General features: G+C 48.6%; 9 protein-coding genes across 9 annotated transcripts; 8 read left to right on the top strand and 1 right to left on the bottom strand.

Moving 5' to 3' along the window:
- Positions 1-5: 5 nt before the first annotated feature.
- On the top strand, positions 6-1,716 carry BJ212DRAFT_1358885 (WD40-repeat-containing domain protein). The gene is made up of 6 exons (XM_041335833.1): positions 6-73; positions 120-593; positions 645-1,206; positions 1,260-1,421; positions 1,477-1,578; positions 1,628-1,716. The coding sequence occupies exons 2-6, from the start codon at positions 443-445 to the stop codon at positions 1,659-1,661; spliced, it is 1,011 nt and encodes a 336-aa protein (XP_041192159.1). The 5' UTR covers positions 6-73; positions 120-442; the 3' UTR covers positions 1,662-1,716.
- A 299-nt stretch (positions 1,717-2,015) lies between these two features.
- BJ212DRAFT_1481558 (uncharacterized protein) lies at positions 2,016-3,173 on the top strand (the record flags this gene model as incomplete). Its single annotated transcript, XM_041340277.1, has 1 exon — positions 2,016-3,173. The coding sequence occupies one exon, from the start codon at positions 2,016-2,018 to the stop codon at positions 3,171-3,173; it is 1,158 nt and encodes a 385-aa protein (XP_041192158.1).
- Positions 3,174-3,578: 405 nt separating this feature from the next.
- On the top strand, positions 3,579-6,104 carry BJ212DRAFT_250884 (uncharacterized protein). Its single transcript, XM_041342744.1, has 6 exons — positions 3,579-3,612; positions 3,678-4,044; positions 4,107-4,178; positions 4,225-4,305; positions 4,355-5,814; positions 5,880-6,104. The coding sequence occupies exons 2-5, from the start codon at positions 3,967-3,969 to the stop codon at positions 5,714-5,716; spliced, it is 1,593 nt and encodes a 530-aa protein (XP_041192157.1). The 5' UTR covers positions 3,579-3,612; positions 3,678-3,966; the 3' UTR covers positions 5,717-5,814; positions 5,880-6,104.
- BJ212DRAFT_1358867 (argonaute-like protein) lies at positions 6,088-10,284 on the bottom strand. The gene is made up of 20 exons (XM_041335832.1): positions 9,881-10,284; positions 9,570-9,739; positions 9,406-9,521; positions 9,289-9,352; positions 8,735-9,232; positions 8,532-8,687; positions 8,343-8,483; positions 8,262-8,287; positions 8,082-8,215; positions 7,964-8,028; positions 7,801-7,910; positions 7,733-7,748; positions 7,602-7,681; positions 7,455-7,546; positions 7,247-7,404; positions 7,109-7,196; positions 6,996-7,055; positions 6,691-6,946; positions 6,541-6,629; positions 6,088-6,485 (listed from the first exon to the last, which is right to left on the bottom strand). Exons 1-20 carry the CDS (start codon positions 10,176-10,178, stop codon positions 6,310-6,312), a joined length of 2,793 nt encoding a protein of 930 aa, XP_041192156.1. The 5' UTR covers positions 10,179-10,284; the 3' UTR covers positions 6,088-6,309.
- A 2,369-nt stretch (positions 10,285-12,653) lies between these two features.
- Positions 12,654-13,489, top strand: BJ212DRAFT_1273553 (uracil-DNA glycosylase-like protein; the record flags this gene model as incomplete). Its single annotated transcript, XM_041331096.1, has 5 exons — positions 12,654-12,738; positions 12,792-12,859; positions 12,915-12,944; positions 12,994-13,326; positions 13,379-13,489. Coding segments are annotated over 5 exons (627 nt in total), but the record flags the coding sequence as incomplete, so codon positions are not given.
- On the top strand, positions 13,351-13,851 carry BJ212DRAFT_250598 (uncharacterized protein). The gene is made up of 2 exons (XM_041342743.1): positions 13,351-13,550; positions 13,606-13,851. Exons 1-2 carry the CDS (start codon positions 13,493-13,495, stop codon positions 13,770-13,772), a joined length of 225 nt encoding a protein of 74 aa, XP_041192154.1. The 5' UTR covers positions 13,351-13,492; the 3' UTR covers positions 13,773-13,851.
- Positions 13,852-14,405: 554 nt separating this feature from the next.
- On the top strand, positions 14,406-15,199 carry BJ212DRAFT_1358850 (uncharacterized protein). The gene is made up of 5 exons (XM_041335831.1): positions 14,406-14,567; positions 14,627-14,670; positions 14,721-14,884; positions 14,935-15,050; positions 15,101-15,199. The coding sequence occupies exons 1-4, from the start codon at positions 14,482-14,484 to the stop codon at positions 14,986-14,988; spliced, it is 348 nt and encodes a 115-aa protein (XP_041192153.1). The 5' UTR covers positions 14,406-14,481; the 3' UTR covers positions 14,989-15,050; positions 15,101-15,199.
- On the top strand, positions 14,987-15,736 carry BJ212DRAFT_1358841 (uncharacterized protein). Its single transcript, XM_041335830.1, has 6 exons — positions 14,987-15,050; positions 15,101-15,198; positions 15,256-15,393; positions 15,447-15,590; positions 15,642-15,657; positions 15,715-15,736. The coding sequence occupies exons 1-4, from the start codon at positions 15,002-15,004 to the stop codon at positions 15,456-15,458; spliced, it is 297 nt and encodes a 98-aa protein (XP_041192152.1). The 5' UTR covers positions 14,987-15,001; the 3' UTR covers positions 15,459-15,590; positions 15,642-15,657; positions 15,715-15,736.
- On the top strand, positions 15,512-16,113 carry BJ212DRAFT_1358835 (uncharacterized protein). The gene is made up of 6 exons (XM_041335829.1): positions 15,512-15,590; positions 15,642-15,657; positions 15,715-15,757; positions 15,807-15,815; positions 15,870-15,913; positions 15,964-16,113. The coding sequence occupies exons 1-6, from the start codon at positions 15,578-15,580 to the stop codon at positions 16,106-16,108; spliced, it is 270 nt and encodes an 89-aa protein (XP_041192151.1). The 5' UTR covers positions 15,512-15,577; the 3' UTR covers positions 16,109-16,113.
- The last annotated feature ends 196 nt before the right edge of the window (positions 16,114-16,309 follow it).

Below are 16,309 nucleotides of genomic sequence, written 5' to 3'. Positions count from 1 at the left end.
CGCCTCATTCCGCTATCATGGCAGAGAAGTCGAACGCCAATATGCTCTTCGCTAACTTCAACCAAGATTTCTCGTGCGTCCTATACCTATAAAGAAGTGCTTCTCGAACCGTGTTTTAGATGCATATCCGTTGGAACTCGAAAGGGTTACAGCATCACAAATTGTGATCCATTCGGAAGAGTCTACACGATGAGTGCGTCTTTGACATGTCTTGTAAGGGTGTCGTGGACACTGAAGTGGCAGGATCATCTTATGCTTAGATGACGGAGCACGTGGCATTGTTGAAATGCTCTTCTGCACTTCACTCATTGCGCTAGTTGGTGCCGCTGATCAACCCCAGTCTAGCCCACGGAAACTACAGATTGTCAACACAAAGGTGCATATTCCTTAAACTGTTTACGTAAAGCTGAATGTCATCTCTTTACACTGACAGCGACAATCTATGATCTGCGAACTGCTGTTCCCGTCCTCCATCCTTGCTGTCAAACTGAACAGGAAAACCCTTGTTATTGTGTTGGAAGTCGAAATATACATTTATGACATATCCAACATGCGTCTTCTACATATCATAGAGACTACACCCAACCCAGAAGGTGAGCGCGTTACCTACCGCTCACCAACAATCTACAGCTGAGCTGTGCCAGCAACATGTGCCCTCTCACCATCCGCTGACAATTCCTACCTTGCATATCCTTCTCCTGTACCTTCCCCTACCACTCAATCGCCTAGTCAGGCCTCTACGTCACAGGCTCCATCCTCTAGTCACCAATCTGGCGACGTTCTCCTGTTCTCCACACGCTCATTGACAGTCGCTAATGTAATCCAGGCGCACAAATCACCAATCTCTTTCCTTTCCATCAATTCGACAGGTACTATGCTTGCGACTGCATCCGACAAGGGCACTGTCATCCGGGTCTGGAGCATCCCTGGAGCAGAGAAACTGTACCAATTTCGCCGGGGGACCCGCGAGGCACGAATATATTCGATTAACTTCAATGTGGTGTCATCCTTGCTTGCTGTCAGCTCGGCACATGACACAGTGCACATCTTCAAACTTGGCCCTCAAAAAGCCCCGTCGTCCTCGTCCAGTAAGAAGAATGATGGCCTGTCCAGCCCGCCCGAGTCCATTGACGGCAGGGAGGGGTCTGTAGGGATGGATGGAGGGTATGAAGCATTCGCTGACGAACGCAAGAAGAGCGGTGTTTCGTACGTTGATTGTATTCTTGCGCAGTCTAAAATTCCTTTCTGATATTGTCTAGCTTGAGTCTTCGTCGCAAGTCGCTGCAAATGACCAAGAGTCTGTCGCATTCAGTTGGAGGCTATCTCCCTAACACATTGACCGAGATGTGGGAGCCATCTCGTGACTTTGCGTTCTTGCGACTGCCAACAAGTGGAGCAAGATGCATTGTTGCGCTCAGCGGGTATGATTAAATATGTCTCTTTATTACCACCCTAGTTTTCTCATGTCTGGTTTAGAACGCTACCGCAGGTCATGGTCATCTCATCCGAGGGTTACTTCTACTCGTACAACATCGACCTGGAGAACGGTGGTGAGTGTTCCCTGATGAAACAGTATAGGTAAGCTTTTCAGGTGTATTTCATTCACAGAGCTAACCCCATGTAACAGCTTACTCGACCCTGATTCGGCTGGTATGGAGTGATGTTTCTCTTTTTGTTCTCTTCTCGTGGATGGTTTGAAGTTCGCACTCGCCTTGTATAATGTACTCACAGTTTAGTTCAATGAGAAGTACTTACTATACAAGAACAGTCGTATTCTCGACTTGCTTTGAAGTTTGCTAGCAACGGCACGGGGTGTTTTATTGTTGTTCGGAATCAATAATCGGGGTGATAGGTCGCGTTACACGTGTTTGTGGTGCTCTGCGCGGCCTGTGGCAGGCCGGAGTTCGTTACGACTGTGACCACGACCTCTCGGCGCAACTTATTTCTTTACCCACATACTTTGCACTGGAAACTTATACCCTCACACTGTCACCGCAACCGTCTGGATCACACTGATGGCTGTAGACAATTTCTCCTACAAGGACAGCATACGAGCTGCTTTGGCCTCGTGCATGCCATGCTTTAGCGGCATAGCGCCTGTCAACTCCAATGATAATTCCCACAGCGATGTCAGAACCCACAGATCGCCGTCGAACGAGCTCGAGGGGCTCTTGCGTGACACAGACACAGAAATAGAAACGCTCTCCCTGCACTCAAACATCGGTGCTGGCCGGAGAAAGCCCCGAAAGCACCCTGCATTCTCGCTGACACTCTTCGGGTACACGTTATTTGGCCGCCCACCAATTTACCTTTCCGACGATGAAGACGAACGAGGATGGAGGAGGAGAGCACTTGGCACTGCATCATCATCCACGCTCGACTCGGATGCAGCACCACTAGATGCATCGACTATTGCTCGCCTGTCGTCTCCAGACCGCGTAGAAGCTGAGCAGCACAGACGTGATGAGGAAGCGCAGCGGAAGGTAGAGAGGAAGGCACGGCGCAGGGAGCGCAGGGAGCGAGAGCGCATGTCAGCTTTGCTCTCACTAAATGGTGGCTCTCTTGCGAAAGGCAGTGGTTTTGAGGGATTCCAAGGCAGTGGAGAATCTGTGATATCCTCGCTGCCAGCCGATGAATTTGGGCCGTTTGTACGGGGGAAAGAAGAATTGTCAGCCATAGGAGGAGAGGGAGAAGGCTCCGAAGACGTTGACGATGCTGACCTCGGCGGGGAGTTATACACCCGCAAGAAACGCCAATCTGTTTGGAGTGGTTCGGGTTCAGACTCTCGCTCTCGGACGTCTGCTTCAGTCTCTAACGGGGATGCAAATTTACATTACAACCATCACCAGCTAGCACAAGCTGTCCCACCCTCATACCCACAGACCGAGATGCAGCTGCCCAACCCTGCCAAAAAGTCAAAACACCGCACGTCAAAACGCTTCTCCCCTCTCTCGTCTTCAACAGCATCGCAGTCCACAGCACCTTATACTCCCGCTCCGTCCATATCTGCGTCTCCAGCTATTACTGCATTCTCTGTCCCCCATGAGCGCATGGAGCACGCCATCGAGGGAGAGGATGTACGGGGATTTCCAAGTGTTGGGCTTTCGGGCGCAAGAGGGAAAACGAGAGACATGGGTGCGTTCCTCGCTAGCCGGGAGGCTGCTCAGTCGTGAGTGGAAGTGTTATCAAGAGTGTGCTTTATTTTTTGGTATGCACATCTACATCTATATCTATCATGTATGGATACTTATATTGTTCCGTGGACGGGGTTCATGTTGTTATGATATCAGTGATTTTTAGATGATTTAAGCTTGCATCTTGGTCCAAGAGGACGCTTGACGGCTTGCGAAGCATGTTGCGGGAACGTTGTTTCAGTCACCTTATGTTCGCGACAGAGAAATTAGGTTTGTGCTGTTTGTGCTGGTGGAGATTGCGCAAGAATCCGACTGGTGTACGTGCTCAGAACACTTGACATATATTAAGGACCAGTTTAATGGATCACCTTCTCTATTTCCGTCTCGTAATCACTACCATACGCTTGGGGATTCGTGCCCAAAGCTATAGGAGATTTGGGGCATAACCGCATAGGGCGGTGAGGCAGTGACTTCTAAGGTGCGTCGCAATGTGACCATCACTGAAAGACGCACCTTGATTCCAAACTAATATGTACTGCTCAGGGTTATCTGCGCAATACGCCGTCCCTAAAATATGCAGCTTAAGGTTTCTGAATAAAGTTTCAAGCAGAGGTCCATTCGAAGCTCACCGTAATGAGCAAATATATGAAACTTAACGCGATGCTCAGGCGATGCTGCAGCATGGCACATTACGGGTTTAGGGTCATGGTTTGGGCTATACACGCAGGATGCCAGACCTCCTGTACCATATAACAAGGAGTTCGACCTCCTCCGTTGACGTGGCCATCATTCCCTTTCCTTCTCAGAATCTGTTCGCCTCGGTTCAACTGAAATGGGTAACTTCTTTGAAGACCTTGTGCACCAGGCGATGGATGCCACCATGGAGGACGATGACCAAAGGGCACTCAAGGTGAGGGGTAACGTTGCCGAAGTGGAAACTACACCGTCTTATGGAGAAACATGTCTTGAAAGGCCAAATTCCACAAGCTGAAACGAGAGGTCATCAATGATGTCCGCGATATTTTCCCCCACGGACAGATAACTGTACGAGGTTGTATCGGCTGATGTTATGTATTTAACCTTCTGCTAGCCGCCGACGCTGGGCATCAAAGGCATTAGAGTCAAGCTTCCACCCAAAGATCCCAACGACACGAGTGGTCCAGATCCCCCGGTTAGTGTTGCTTCTTACTTTATCATACCTGGCTTATGGTTCATGACAGGGTTTTTCTAGTACATCTGCGATTCCTGATGTTATAAACATATTCAATACATATGTACAAAATGAACTGCCCACGTACCTCATTTACGTGCCAGATAAAAGGCTTGTCGGTCGCAACGAAGTGAAGCGTATGTTCCGCAAAGACGTCGCTCTGATCACGGAGGAGGATATCCATAGCCGTCTTGTCGTTTTGAAGGAATCGTGCCATACAGTAGAGAGGCAGGACGCCATCAGGGATATCGTCAAGGATACTGTCAAGTTCGCTGTCCTCTCGCACCGTTGGCTGGACAGCGGCGAACCCACCTTCTACGACATCTTAAAATCTTTTAGACCATACGGTTATGAAAAACTCGTAAAATTTTGCGAGAAAGCCGGCGAGTTCGGATGCCGATTGGCATGGTCCGATACGTGCTGCATCAACAAGGACAGCAGCACCGAACTCGAAGAAGCCATCCGGTCGATGTTTAAGTGGTATCGTGATGCTCATATATGCATCGCATACCTCTCTGATACCACCTCGATTGACGATCTCCACAAAGATGTGTGGTTTACCCGCGGGTGGACTCTGCAAGAGCTGCTTGCACCATGGAGGATGAAGTTTTATGTCGGAAACTGGCAGCCGCTCACCAGGGACCTCAATGATAAGGAAAATTTTGAGGTCATAGCTGCGCTTTCGCGCGCCACGAGGATACCTCTTGACGACCTACGTCATTTCCGGCCAGGCATACGCAACGTCCACGAGAAAATGATGTGGGCTTCCACTCGGACGACTACACGCATCGAAGATGAAGCTTACTCCCTCATCGGAATCTTCGACGTGAGCATGATGGTAGCGTATGGAGAGGGAAAACGGGCGTTTTACAGGCTGATGGAAGCTATCATTCGCAAGTGTGAAGAGTGGCAGATCTTCGCTTGGGCGGGAACGAGTTCCTCCGACAGTGCTGCATTCCCAGACTCGCCGCGAGGTTACCGTCCCCTCGATTCAGTAGACAGTAACGACGCTCTTCTGCCGTCCACAGTGTGGCGCGGCGATCGGAACATCGCCATGACGAAGCGCGGGTTGGAAATTAAAGTACTCCTTGTTGACTTATCAGAACAGGAAGCGACGGTTCACGAGAAGATTGGCACCAAAGACGTCCAAACTGATGCGTACTCTAGCTATACTGCGGGAGTCGTGGACTACTGGTGCTACGACACGAGTGGAGATGGCATTCTTCAGCCAGAGCAGGAGCATCTCTGCGTGTTGCTTCGCCCTGACCCTCATAACCCATATGCTGGTTGGCGCAAGATTACGACACCTAACCTTGTGACTATACGCACAGAGAGCAAACTGCGGAGGACTCTGACGCCGGTTTGGCTATAGGACAAGTCCATGGCCTCACGGATGGATGATCAACTCCTTTCCTGTGCTCTGGGCTACTTAGGAAGTGACACGTATACAATTTGACATGCAGAAATTGAGTAAGGAGCTTTGTTCCCCTGCATCTTCACTAAAATTTATTCTACGGCCCATATCATCATCAAAGTACATTATAGATACATTTCTTTCTTTGATTCTACCAACCATTTCGATCTAACCTTTTACCATTTCTTCTCGTTGCGCGCAATGACACCTCAGGCCTCAGGGCCTTAGGCCCTTGTGTTACATCGTCTCACTACTACCCTGTATTGTGAAAACACTTCTCTCAAGCTCACCCAGTGCACTCGAACATTGCTGTCTGCAACGAATATCATAGCATTATATTTCGCAGTCATCAGTCCGAACATAGTACGTCAAGCAATGCGGGTGGCTGATGGTATTCGTGCAATGGTACGTATTTTTTTTTACAGAGTGGTGCGAGGTCATGAGACTGGAGGAACTGGATTAAACGGGACAACAGAAAGGAGAAAAAAGATGGTACGAGCAAACTAACGGTCTTTTGCTTTGAGGTAGTTAAGCGGGTAGAGTAACATTGTTCAAGAGAAGTACATCAAACTTGCCATGTTGGCATGTAAAGGCTTGAATCCACGTTTGTACGCTTCCAAGGCACCCTCGGCCTGAGCTGAGTCGAGTTGAGTGGCAGAATCGGAGAAATCAACGTTCCCTTGAGGGTCGTAGTGGTTCTTGGCGCGGGAACAGACGATATCGGCATCTGATAAGTAGTCCAGTCACATCATTGGCAGCGAGCGTCTTGGGCATAGACTTACAGTATACGGGGGCGGGTATTGAAACAGATCGGGTTGACCGTGCATACACATGGCACAGAGCGAAAGACAGAGATTGAAGACCATCGGCACTAGATGCATAACCACTGTCAGCATACAATCCACCACATAGGGACATGGAGGTGAGTTCACCTGAATTCGTTCTCATCGTAGAGAACATTGTAGTGCGCGGGGCGACTCGTGCCGAGCAGACCGCCATGGCTCTGCAGATACCAGTCGAATTCCGTAGGGTGAGCAACGACCTGGTCGACTACAGTGCCTGCCAGGCAATTTCCGCTCTTATCCTGTTCATTTGGTCCGGAGCCACTGGGGAAAAAGCGAACATGGTGACGCTTCGCGACCACGATGATTGTGATCTTCGGGTTTATCTTCAACTCAGCGCAAGCATCTGGACAGGTTGTCAGATTTCGACTGTCCCTCAAGTAACACGGACGTGCCTTTGATCGACTTAAGTTCGGAATCGAGAACTTGCTTGAATTGCCCTTCAGAAACACCATCTACGTTGCATGCTCAGAAAATGGAAACGGTATGAATAGCTTCCGCAACGAACCTCTGTAGAAGATGAGACGCGCAGGGGCAAGATTCCCCGTCTTCTTCTCCGCGAACTGGCGATACTTCATATACATACTCAGGACGTGCTAAGAGTGCGTAATTAGTGCCGGCAATCCATACGGCAAAAACTGCTCGCCTTCGTCATGTCCTGAAGATCTTCGATAATCTCGACACGAGAAGCTTGAACACGGCTTGTGGCAATGTATTTGGCGGTATCGGAGTCGACATTACCGACGAGTGCCGTGAATGAAGGACGGCCATCAGAACCAGGCGCAGGATGAATCACGTCGGCACCTGGTGGATTGTTTGGCTCCAAGATAGGGTAATGCAACAATGAAGCTTACCCATAACGATGGTAGGGTTACGAGGGTCGGTGAGAACCGAGACCGACTGGGGGTCGGGGATGGTGTTGATACCACCTAGTTTGACATTAACCCTGTGACGAGTAAGACATCAAAACGAAATTGAGCGCCCAATGAATAATTACGTACTTGAGGCAGACGTTCGCGTAATATTGAGGTTTTGCGCGGAAACACTTCTGACTCTTTAAACACTGGGTCGCAACACCAACCTGAAGTCATAACTTCAGAGGTCATGTAGCGGGCCCGTCAAACGGTCTTACTGTAATGTCCCCAAAGCTACACAAAAGGGCATGAGTCATTGATACAAGACGAATGTAAAGGAACTTACTGTTTAACTGCAGTATAAATATCATTACCATTCTCGGGAAGAACTACAACGATGAGCTGTGGGCGCTGTTTCGTCCTTTGGAAACACTCAGTGCCAGCGGCACGCAGTTGCTGAAGTAGGCGTTTGAGTCAGGTTCAAACAGTCTTCGCAGAATGCCACTTACGTCCGCAATCCGGCCTTGGCCGTTTTGCCAAGTTACCATCGGCTTATCGTCGGTGATACGGATACCTGTTGGTATGTGTCAAAATTTGACGCAAGATATTGTTGTATGAATCACTGACCGACGTCTCTGAAACTCCTTAGCATGCCATCGATCATGTCTTGTGCAGCTTGTGGATTGAACCGCTGCTGCCTCTCATAGACTACCACGATCCACCTGTCAATAGATGCAGGTCTGAAGAATCGTTTGTCTATCCTGGAAACCTATGAGCAACGAAGATATATCATATAACAACACTTACATATTCCATGAGCCGTTACTTGGTGTCTAAGGAACAGGAAAAGATCAGTACGCAGCAAGGAAAACAGACTGTATTACTGACAATGGTCGGCTGCGCGCTGCCCTGGCCGTACTTCAATTTTGGCGGTTGCAAGACACGCGCTGTTACTGTAAGCGGTCCAGTAGTATCTTCGACGTGCATGCCGAACTGGCGCACGTATTCCGACTGGCCGTATTGAAGGACCTAACGAGACTGCTGAGCATAGCACGCTGTGAAGGACGAAGGTCATACCGAAAGACCATTTGTGATACTAGCGAGGCGGTGCTCAGGTCGCTTTGTAGCAAATTCCAGAACGTCCTTCGTTTTCTCGGGGGGAACCTGCTTCCGCATGATTTGACCTGGTGGAACCGTGCATAGTTCCAGAGGGATCAAGGCACCGCTGCCAACCTACAAAACCTGATGAGATGTTTCGAGATGTACTGCGAACGACTTACCTCAATGCAAAGATTGTTCGGGAACCTCAATGGACGGTTCAGGATCGTCTGGAAATACTGCGCCACAGTCCTACTAGTTCCATCCCGCAATGTGAAACTCAAATCCGCAGCCCCTGCGCTGCTCAATTTCTTGACGACGCGAGGGGTCCTGTTTTCACCGGCGTATGTTGTTTTGACCCGGATGCCTGAAATAAAACGTTGCAAACGAATTCGCTCACGATCGGGCAAGCCACTTCGCGGGCTAAGCAACGCGTGTTGCCCAGGTCTACCTAGGAACTCGAGACAGATATCCATCAGTGCTCCAGACTTATACATCGTTCCAGTCGAGATATCGACGTTGACGAGGAGCTGCCCGATTGCGGGTCTCACTGACTGGAAGTATCCGCGCCATAACACAAGGCCGGAACCGATATCCTTAGTCTCCCGATCGGTGAAGAAAGACCGAACATTAAAGGGATACTTCATTGTTGGTTCCATTCGGACGACAACATTCAATGCCTGTAGGACACGCGATGTTAATCATCAATTGAAGCGTCCCTCACAAAAATACCTACTGTCAATGCGGTCAAAACACTGTTGTCATGTGATTGCTGTCCTAGAATAAAGCGTTGCAGGACCCTAACGAAGACGAATTCCAGTAACGTAACGTTCAGAGAAGTGAAATAGCCTACTCAGGGTTGATTTGTGCAACTTTCGTCAGTTTGATTTTATACACTTTAGGGCCGCGGCCTCCCGTGTTCTCCCCGGGGCTTCCGCGATTAGGATCATCAGAGAGGCAAACATCAAACTACATAGATGTAAATAATGAGCATAATAGCATATCAGATGAGCACACCTCTTGACTATTCTGCGGACCAAAAGGCAGCTCCCTGGGGGCAAAGAGGTTCTTTCGCCCATCGTAAACGGCCCGAGGGGTAAAAACATCGACGGCATCGATGGTTTGAAGGTGATGAATCAAGTCCATGTTCAGGCGCGCTGGAAGTGCCTTCTCATCAGGCGAGATCACTGATCACATAGATTGTCGCGATGATCAACAGCAAGTCACACGAAAGATCATTAACTTCAGTACTTACCCACTAGATCGCAAGACAGAAAATTGGATGAAATCAGACAAAGGGACGATAATTCAAAAGGACCACTACCAACCGTCGTAGTGATGGATAACACTTTCTGGGAGACTAATCTTGAAGAAATTGGAATATACGGTCACTGCTCTGCCTGCCGTTCCATATCCAGGTCGTTTTACCCCCACGGCCTGAACATGGCTTCCAGGCAGAGCGGCGGGACCAGTGGGAGCATGAACTGCTCCTCCTCTAGCTGGGCCGCCGCGAGGAGGTGGTCCACCGCGAGGGCCGCCGCGACCACCGCCACGACCACCTCTGCCGCCGCCGCCGCCGCCTCCACCGCCTTCACGAGTCTGTCCTGGTGGTGCACGAGGTGGCATGTTGAAGTACAAGTAAAAGAAAGAAATTGATAACCAAACAACAAAGCGTGAAACCTTGAAGGAAGTCCCTTTGTTTGTTCGACTTTAGACGTATGGTTCGATACGTATACAAAGGCTCCGTTTCAAATATACATATGGCATTACTTATAGCATCGGCATGGAACCTGGGGTGAATACGTTGCCTCGTGGCAGCCTCATGAGGCAACTCTCAGCAACTTCTATGTTATCGCTGACTCGTAAACCAGGTCATGGGAGGACAACTGCTTAATTGGAATCGGATCGGATCGAATATTTTCTTTGTAGCAGGTCATGTGGGGCTCTTGCTTTTGGAAGCGACAATCTTTTCTTCATAGACTTCTTCAATCTTGAGGTGCCAACCGTATAAGACGTTACACGTAGTAGGTATCAGGACCTCGGGCCGCTCGACGCAGGGGCGCAGGCTGCGCAGCACTTGCTGCGCAATATTTGTGGCTTTCGAAGATCATCTTGCATATCGACTCCACACTTAAAAAAGAACATCTTCCCGTTATCCAGCAATAGCATCATCGGCAGGGCTAGACTCTGCCTAGCGGCCTTGCAAAGCCTGAGGGTGCACGAACCTATGACCAAAGGTATGAACTATCATGGATAATGGTCGCGACGTTGAGGTGTTGTCTCTGGAACTTATTGTCAAAGATGTGTATAGCGATATAACATACCTGGGACCTGGTAGGGGACGGTCCGTAGGGACTCCGTACATAGAGACAGGTGAAGTAGCACCTTGGCCGTGCGATCATTATAGCCTGAAGCAGCTGGTCCAAGGTCCAGACAGCTGCTCAGTGAGTGCATTTCTGGATCTGGCGTCATGCGTATGTACGACGACGCTGGGCGTTTAGATGTTCATGGAAGTGTTCTTGCATACGATGCAGAGGAACAACTGGTCCTCCGAAGTTGACTCTGTTTTACGTCTGCAAACTCGAAGAGAAGCTGTGCTAGTACCACTAGTGGTACTCAGAATAAATCTTGAAACTCCTTGAAAACTCGCCTAAAGCTCGGCTACTTCAACAAAACACAGCATGAGCATGTGCTGCAATTGAAAGTCAGGCCGGCATCGCACATCGGAGTTCGAAAAACATGCCTGTTGTTCACCAACGTGCTCGCCGGTCTGCACGACTTAGAGCCAACGCTCATCCATGCGCGAGGGCGATGGACCATCTGCCATCCACCTGATCAGCGGCGCCTCGCCCTTACCGGCAAACGGCCTGTCCACCTTCCGCCTCCTTATCTGTCTCCATGGAGGCACCCTCACGTTGGAGATGGAGTCATCGGACACCATCAACAACGTGAAGGCGAAGATCCAGGACAAGGAGGGCATCCCAACTGACCAGCAGCATCTCACCTTCACTGGAAAGCAGCTCGAAGATGGTCGTACTCTCAGTGACTACAACATCCAGAAGGAGTCCGCCCTTCACTTGATCTTGCGTCTCCGCAGAGGCACGCAGATCTTCCTCCCGACGCTTTTCATCCCCCCCCACTGCTCAGCATCCCCCCCTCCTCCACTCGGCACTTATTTGGTCCCTCCCGCGCTCCCTACCCACAGCTGATTTCATTCCCGCAGGCCTTGTTTTTTTTACAATTTTATTAATGCTTTCATTTGAAATACAATTATGTTGGACCGCTACTCTACCACTTTCCCCTATGTACATAGCACGCTTTGAAAAATCACAAGTGTCGTTTTAAAGTCCGACTACATGCCGACGTGTGCCGAGCACATTTCTCTCGGACTTGCGCGAGTTCTTTCAAACTTTAAGCGGGGAGTTGAAGGGAGTTGAACGCAGTTTAGCGAGTTTTCAAGAGTTTCAAAATTTATTTTGAGTACCACTAGTAACTAATTTAGTGACTATAGTCACCAATCAAAATGTTAAACGACGACTATTTACGCCCTCCCGTGTAAATTTCTCACGAGCTCTTCAAGTTCAACCAGGGATTGCTCCAGATGTCTTTCGAGGAAGATTGCAACGATGGAGAGGCGTCCGTTACAGATAAATTTAGGGAATCTGTCACCAAGTTCACATTCTCAGCCCCATGTCAACCACAGCTCGATCCAACGGTCCATAGTTCCGAGCCACCAACCCCGCGACGTTCCTCCAGAGTCGCTGCGGTCGTGACATGTCGAAAGCTAGGAATCGAGTGTGAAGTTGATGCCTTGAGTTTAACATCACCTGGAAAGGGTAAGCGCAAGGCACCCAACGCAAGTCTGTCCAAGAATGCCGCCAAAAAACTCAAGCGCGGATATGCCCCACCGGAAGCGTATGCCCATCTATCACCTCTCACAGATTATCTAGCCTACGGGCTCGACGGTGTGTAATATCCTCATCATTCTAATTGTATCTAAGGGTTTCTCTGTGCAGTCGTTTTCTGTGGAATTAAGTAGGCTGAGTATCTTTCGGATCATGCAAGCTTCTAATAGAGCCACTATAACATCTTAATGTCGTACTCAGTCCAGGTTATATGTCCGCCCAGAAAGGGCACCACTTTGCCCACCCGTCGAATCACTTCTGGAAGTGCCTTCACCAATCTGGTATATCGTCTATTGATAACCAAGAGCGAAACTCTCAACCATAGACTTGTTAGGGTTTACACCTAGGTTGCTGCCACCTTCGGAGGATTCTTCTTTACCACAAACATTCAACATTGGTTTGGTCAGCTTAATATTTCTTATGTTTACTGCCCAAACTGACGTATTTCAATCGGTAGACGGATCTAGTTGACAGACCGTCTACTGAGGTTGTCACAGTACTCGTCTTTTAACTGCGTGCTAACGTGCCAATCTCAGGCATCAGAACTGTCCTCTTCAGAGCGTGTCTCGTCTGTACCTATCCTGCTCAGCAAGCTCGCCCTCCACCGCCCAAGGTTTCTCTGTCTCGTCGGCATATCTAACTGGGAGATACTCCAAAAGGCGCTTTTGCAGATGTCTTGGACGACTGGACCATCCAAGGCCTCTGGATCACCAGGCACTTCAAAAGCATCCCAGGCGTCTGCCAAGAACATTGGATTACAGCCATTCAAGCTACGCTACTCAGGTCCTGTCAGCGATACCTCCGCGAACATAAGCGAGACATTATTATTCGTGGTTCCTAGCACGTCGGGCCTTGTGACGCAGTATCAGGTCAGGACTACAACGTCACTTTCACAACTTTGCTTGCTTGACATTTTGATAGCTCCCTGCTAAAGTCAAGTTTTTTGCTCAGCTGAAGAGCTTGGTTGATCAGCCGCCATCGGAATTGGATACATCGGAAATGAAATGTATCGCCGTACCGCATAATCCATAATCTATGAAAGCCATCTCAAGGCGTCCGATCATCATCGTGTGCACCGCTTTTATTTCCAGGGGCAGTCAATCATCACTTACTACGATGGATGCCGTATATTTAGCGTCATTTTACAGCCCTGACGAGTACCCATGGACCCATATCTACCTGCACGATACTGTCCTCGAAATGTAATACTTTGTCAGCGTTGCGATGTTCGCCCGCTTCGATTACAGGAATTCCATATTATGGACCCTCCCCTTCGGTGTCACCACGCTTTGTGCACGAGAGACCTCGAGCATAAGCGGGTGATCCATCGGCACGATGACAATGTACGTGCACCAATAACAACCTGAAGATTAACCGGAAGATCCCTCGCTATTTGACATCCTTGAGTACGTGTTTCTAAACTTAGGCCTGGTCTGGAGCGACCCAGTACTTACTGCATCATAGAGTCCGCTTTTTTATGGCCACAGGGGCAAACCAGTCCGATGTTCCGTATCTAGCCTTCCTGCTATGGAAAGGACCTTATGACGAACTTTTGAATGGTATCAATGCAAGTTCAAGAACTAGAGCTGCTGGCTGAAATGGAAAATTTTGTCATACTGATGCGGCGATTGGGCTAAAGCCGACCTGTAAAAAGGATCTGGGGTACCTTGAGTTGTTCATGTTATACTCACCACTTTGTCCGCGACTCCGCGCCAGGTCACTAAGGGCGCAGGGTGGCGCTTCGGTCGAAGACTGAAGTACTGGGTAACATGATACGTTACAAGTCCATAATTGGCATTTTAAATGTTTCATCGCACCTTGATTGATCATGCCAGCGATGTCAGAATGGCTGTACTTGATTCTTTGTGTTCCAGGAAGAAATAGTGCAACAGCCTAGTTAATTGTGACTCACTGATGTGACCGAGGAAGATCTATTTATACTCGTCTATGATGTTCCGAGCTAACTGCGGGTGTTTGTTCGCTCCGGAGTTTGCATACTCATCAACGTGATATATAATGCTGATATGATAGCGCCCCGAACAAATATTATCCACGGCCTTTCTCTGTTGTATAGTCTCGTTGAAATGGATGCTACCGAAAGACAGCAGTTGTAAGTGGTCCACGTCCATATCCTGATCGTGACTTGACATTTCATTTACAATTTACCAGGTTGGCTGCACGCACGCACTCGTACGTCATCCTTGTGGCAAACAGTACTGGAGTCTTTGTTATCTGTCCTCAGAACGATAACACAGTATTCTAGGTATTCTGATGTACGACCATATGGCAACCCTCACAGAAGAAATCATTTTCATCTGGCGTCGTCCAAAAGCACTGTCTGCAATATCATTTCTTGTCAATCGCTATTTCGCACTGCTCGGCAATATCTATGGCTTATTCATTGCCTTCATGCCCATTCCAGATCAGGTTCGATCATTTCACTATGTACGTGGCAGACTCACAACTTATGTCCGCAGAGGTGTGAACTCCTGACTCTTGAATATCTGTCCTTTCGTTCAACAAACGCTTAGCTGTTCGAAATACATGCTATACAGACAGCTGTTCATTTTGTTTCAACAATTGATCGTTTGCGGTGAGTTCGATTCTTTCAGTAGTAGAAATTTATAGATTGAACGTTTTTAGTCATATTAATTATTCGCACTTATGCACTCTACAACTGTAGCAAACGCCTGCTTATCTGGGTTACGTTGATCTTCATTGCTCTTGCGGGAGGTTCATCCGTACGTGTTCCATAGAATTTTGGACTTTGCCATTTGGAGTCTACTGATCGTTTCTAGGCAGGAACCATTGGACAGTATGCAGGGAATTTGACACCCTTTCCAGGAGTTGGCTGCTTCGAAACATATACAGTGAATGAGTACGTCATCATCCTCGCCGTTCTGCGAGTCTACTCCAAAGTCATCGCAGATCTACCCGTCAGTGAATTCCAAGTCACATAACTTGAAGTCACGACTTTATCAATCTGCAGGTTGTGGGATAGCATGGCTAGCCATACTTGCCTTCGAATTACTCATCTTTGTCCTCACAGTTTGCAGGACTTGTAGAAGTAGAGGTTTGCTGCGGTTACGCCTAGTCAGCAAGAGAAATCTTCTTGACGTCATGTTTCATGATGGTAAATTGTTTGTTGCATTCATATTAAAAACACTGACTCGATCGAACACAGGTGCGATGTATTTTGGGTGAGGGTGGTAGTGAACTCGTGATCCGAGTAGGTCTGATTGACAAATATCTTTCAGAGCCATGACACTTTGTAATGTACCCAACATCTTGTCGTACTACGTGAGTCGACATCCTGATGAAATTACAAAGCGCTCACAACTTGAACCAGTTTGGATCAGTAAGCGCACAACATGCATGTGTGTTCGTTAAATACTTTCTGATGGTTTGCTAGGAGATCGTCAGAGGCAGTCTAGGCCTAGCTACACTCACTGGCTGGTGAGTGATTGGTGCGATAAACAGAAATTGGGTTTGAACTATGCTCCCAGCATATCCGCCACTCTCATCTCTCGGCTTATACTTAACCTGCACAAATCTATCGACTCTGGCATTTTCTCTGTCCCTGTCCATGACGACGTGCACTGCCTGTCGGTCCTTACCACCGAGATCAGTGTACAGTCTGCGGTTGCCTAGATCTCGCCATTGTTCGGCCGGTATTAGGTCCCGTTGCTGTATACGAAAACGTACATACTCCTGCCATGTAGATACAAAGTACATTAAGCTAATTACTAGTTAATATGTATGTATTGCACTGAACAGACTCGCAGCCCGGAGAACAGCAATGAACATGCTATGCATGATGGCAGACTGCACGGTATGCTGCAAGATGCCTTG

The sequence above is a fragment of the Suillus subaureus genome (genome assembly GCF_016647635.1).
Source record: "Suillus subaureus strain MN1 chromosome Unknown BJ212scaffold_19, whole genome shotgun sequence".
Classification (NCBI taxonomy): domain Eukaryota; kingdom Fungi; phylum Basidiomycota; class Agaricomycetes; order Boletales; family Suillaceae; genus Suillus; species Suillus subaureus.
Note: the sequence above shows the minus strand (reverse complement) of the source record. Positions and strands in the feature narration are given on the sequence as shown.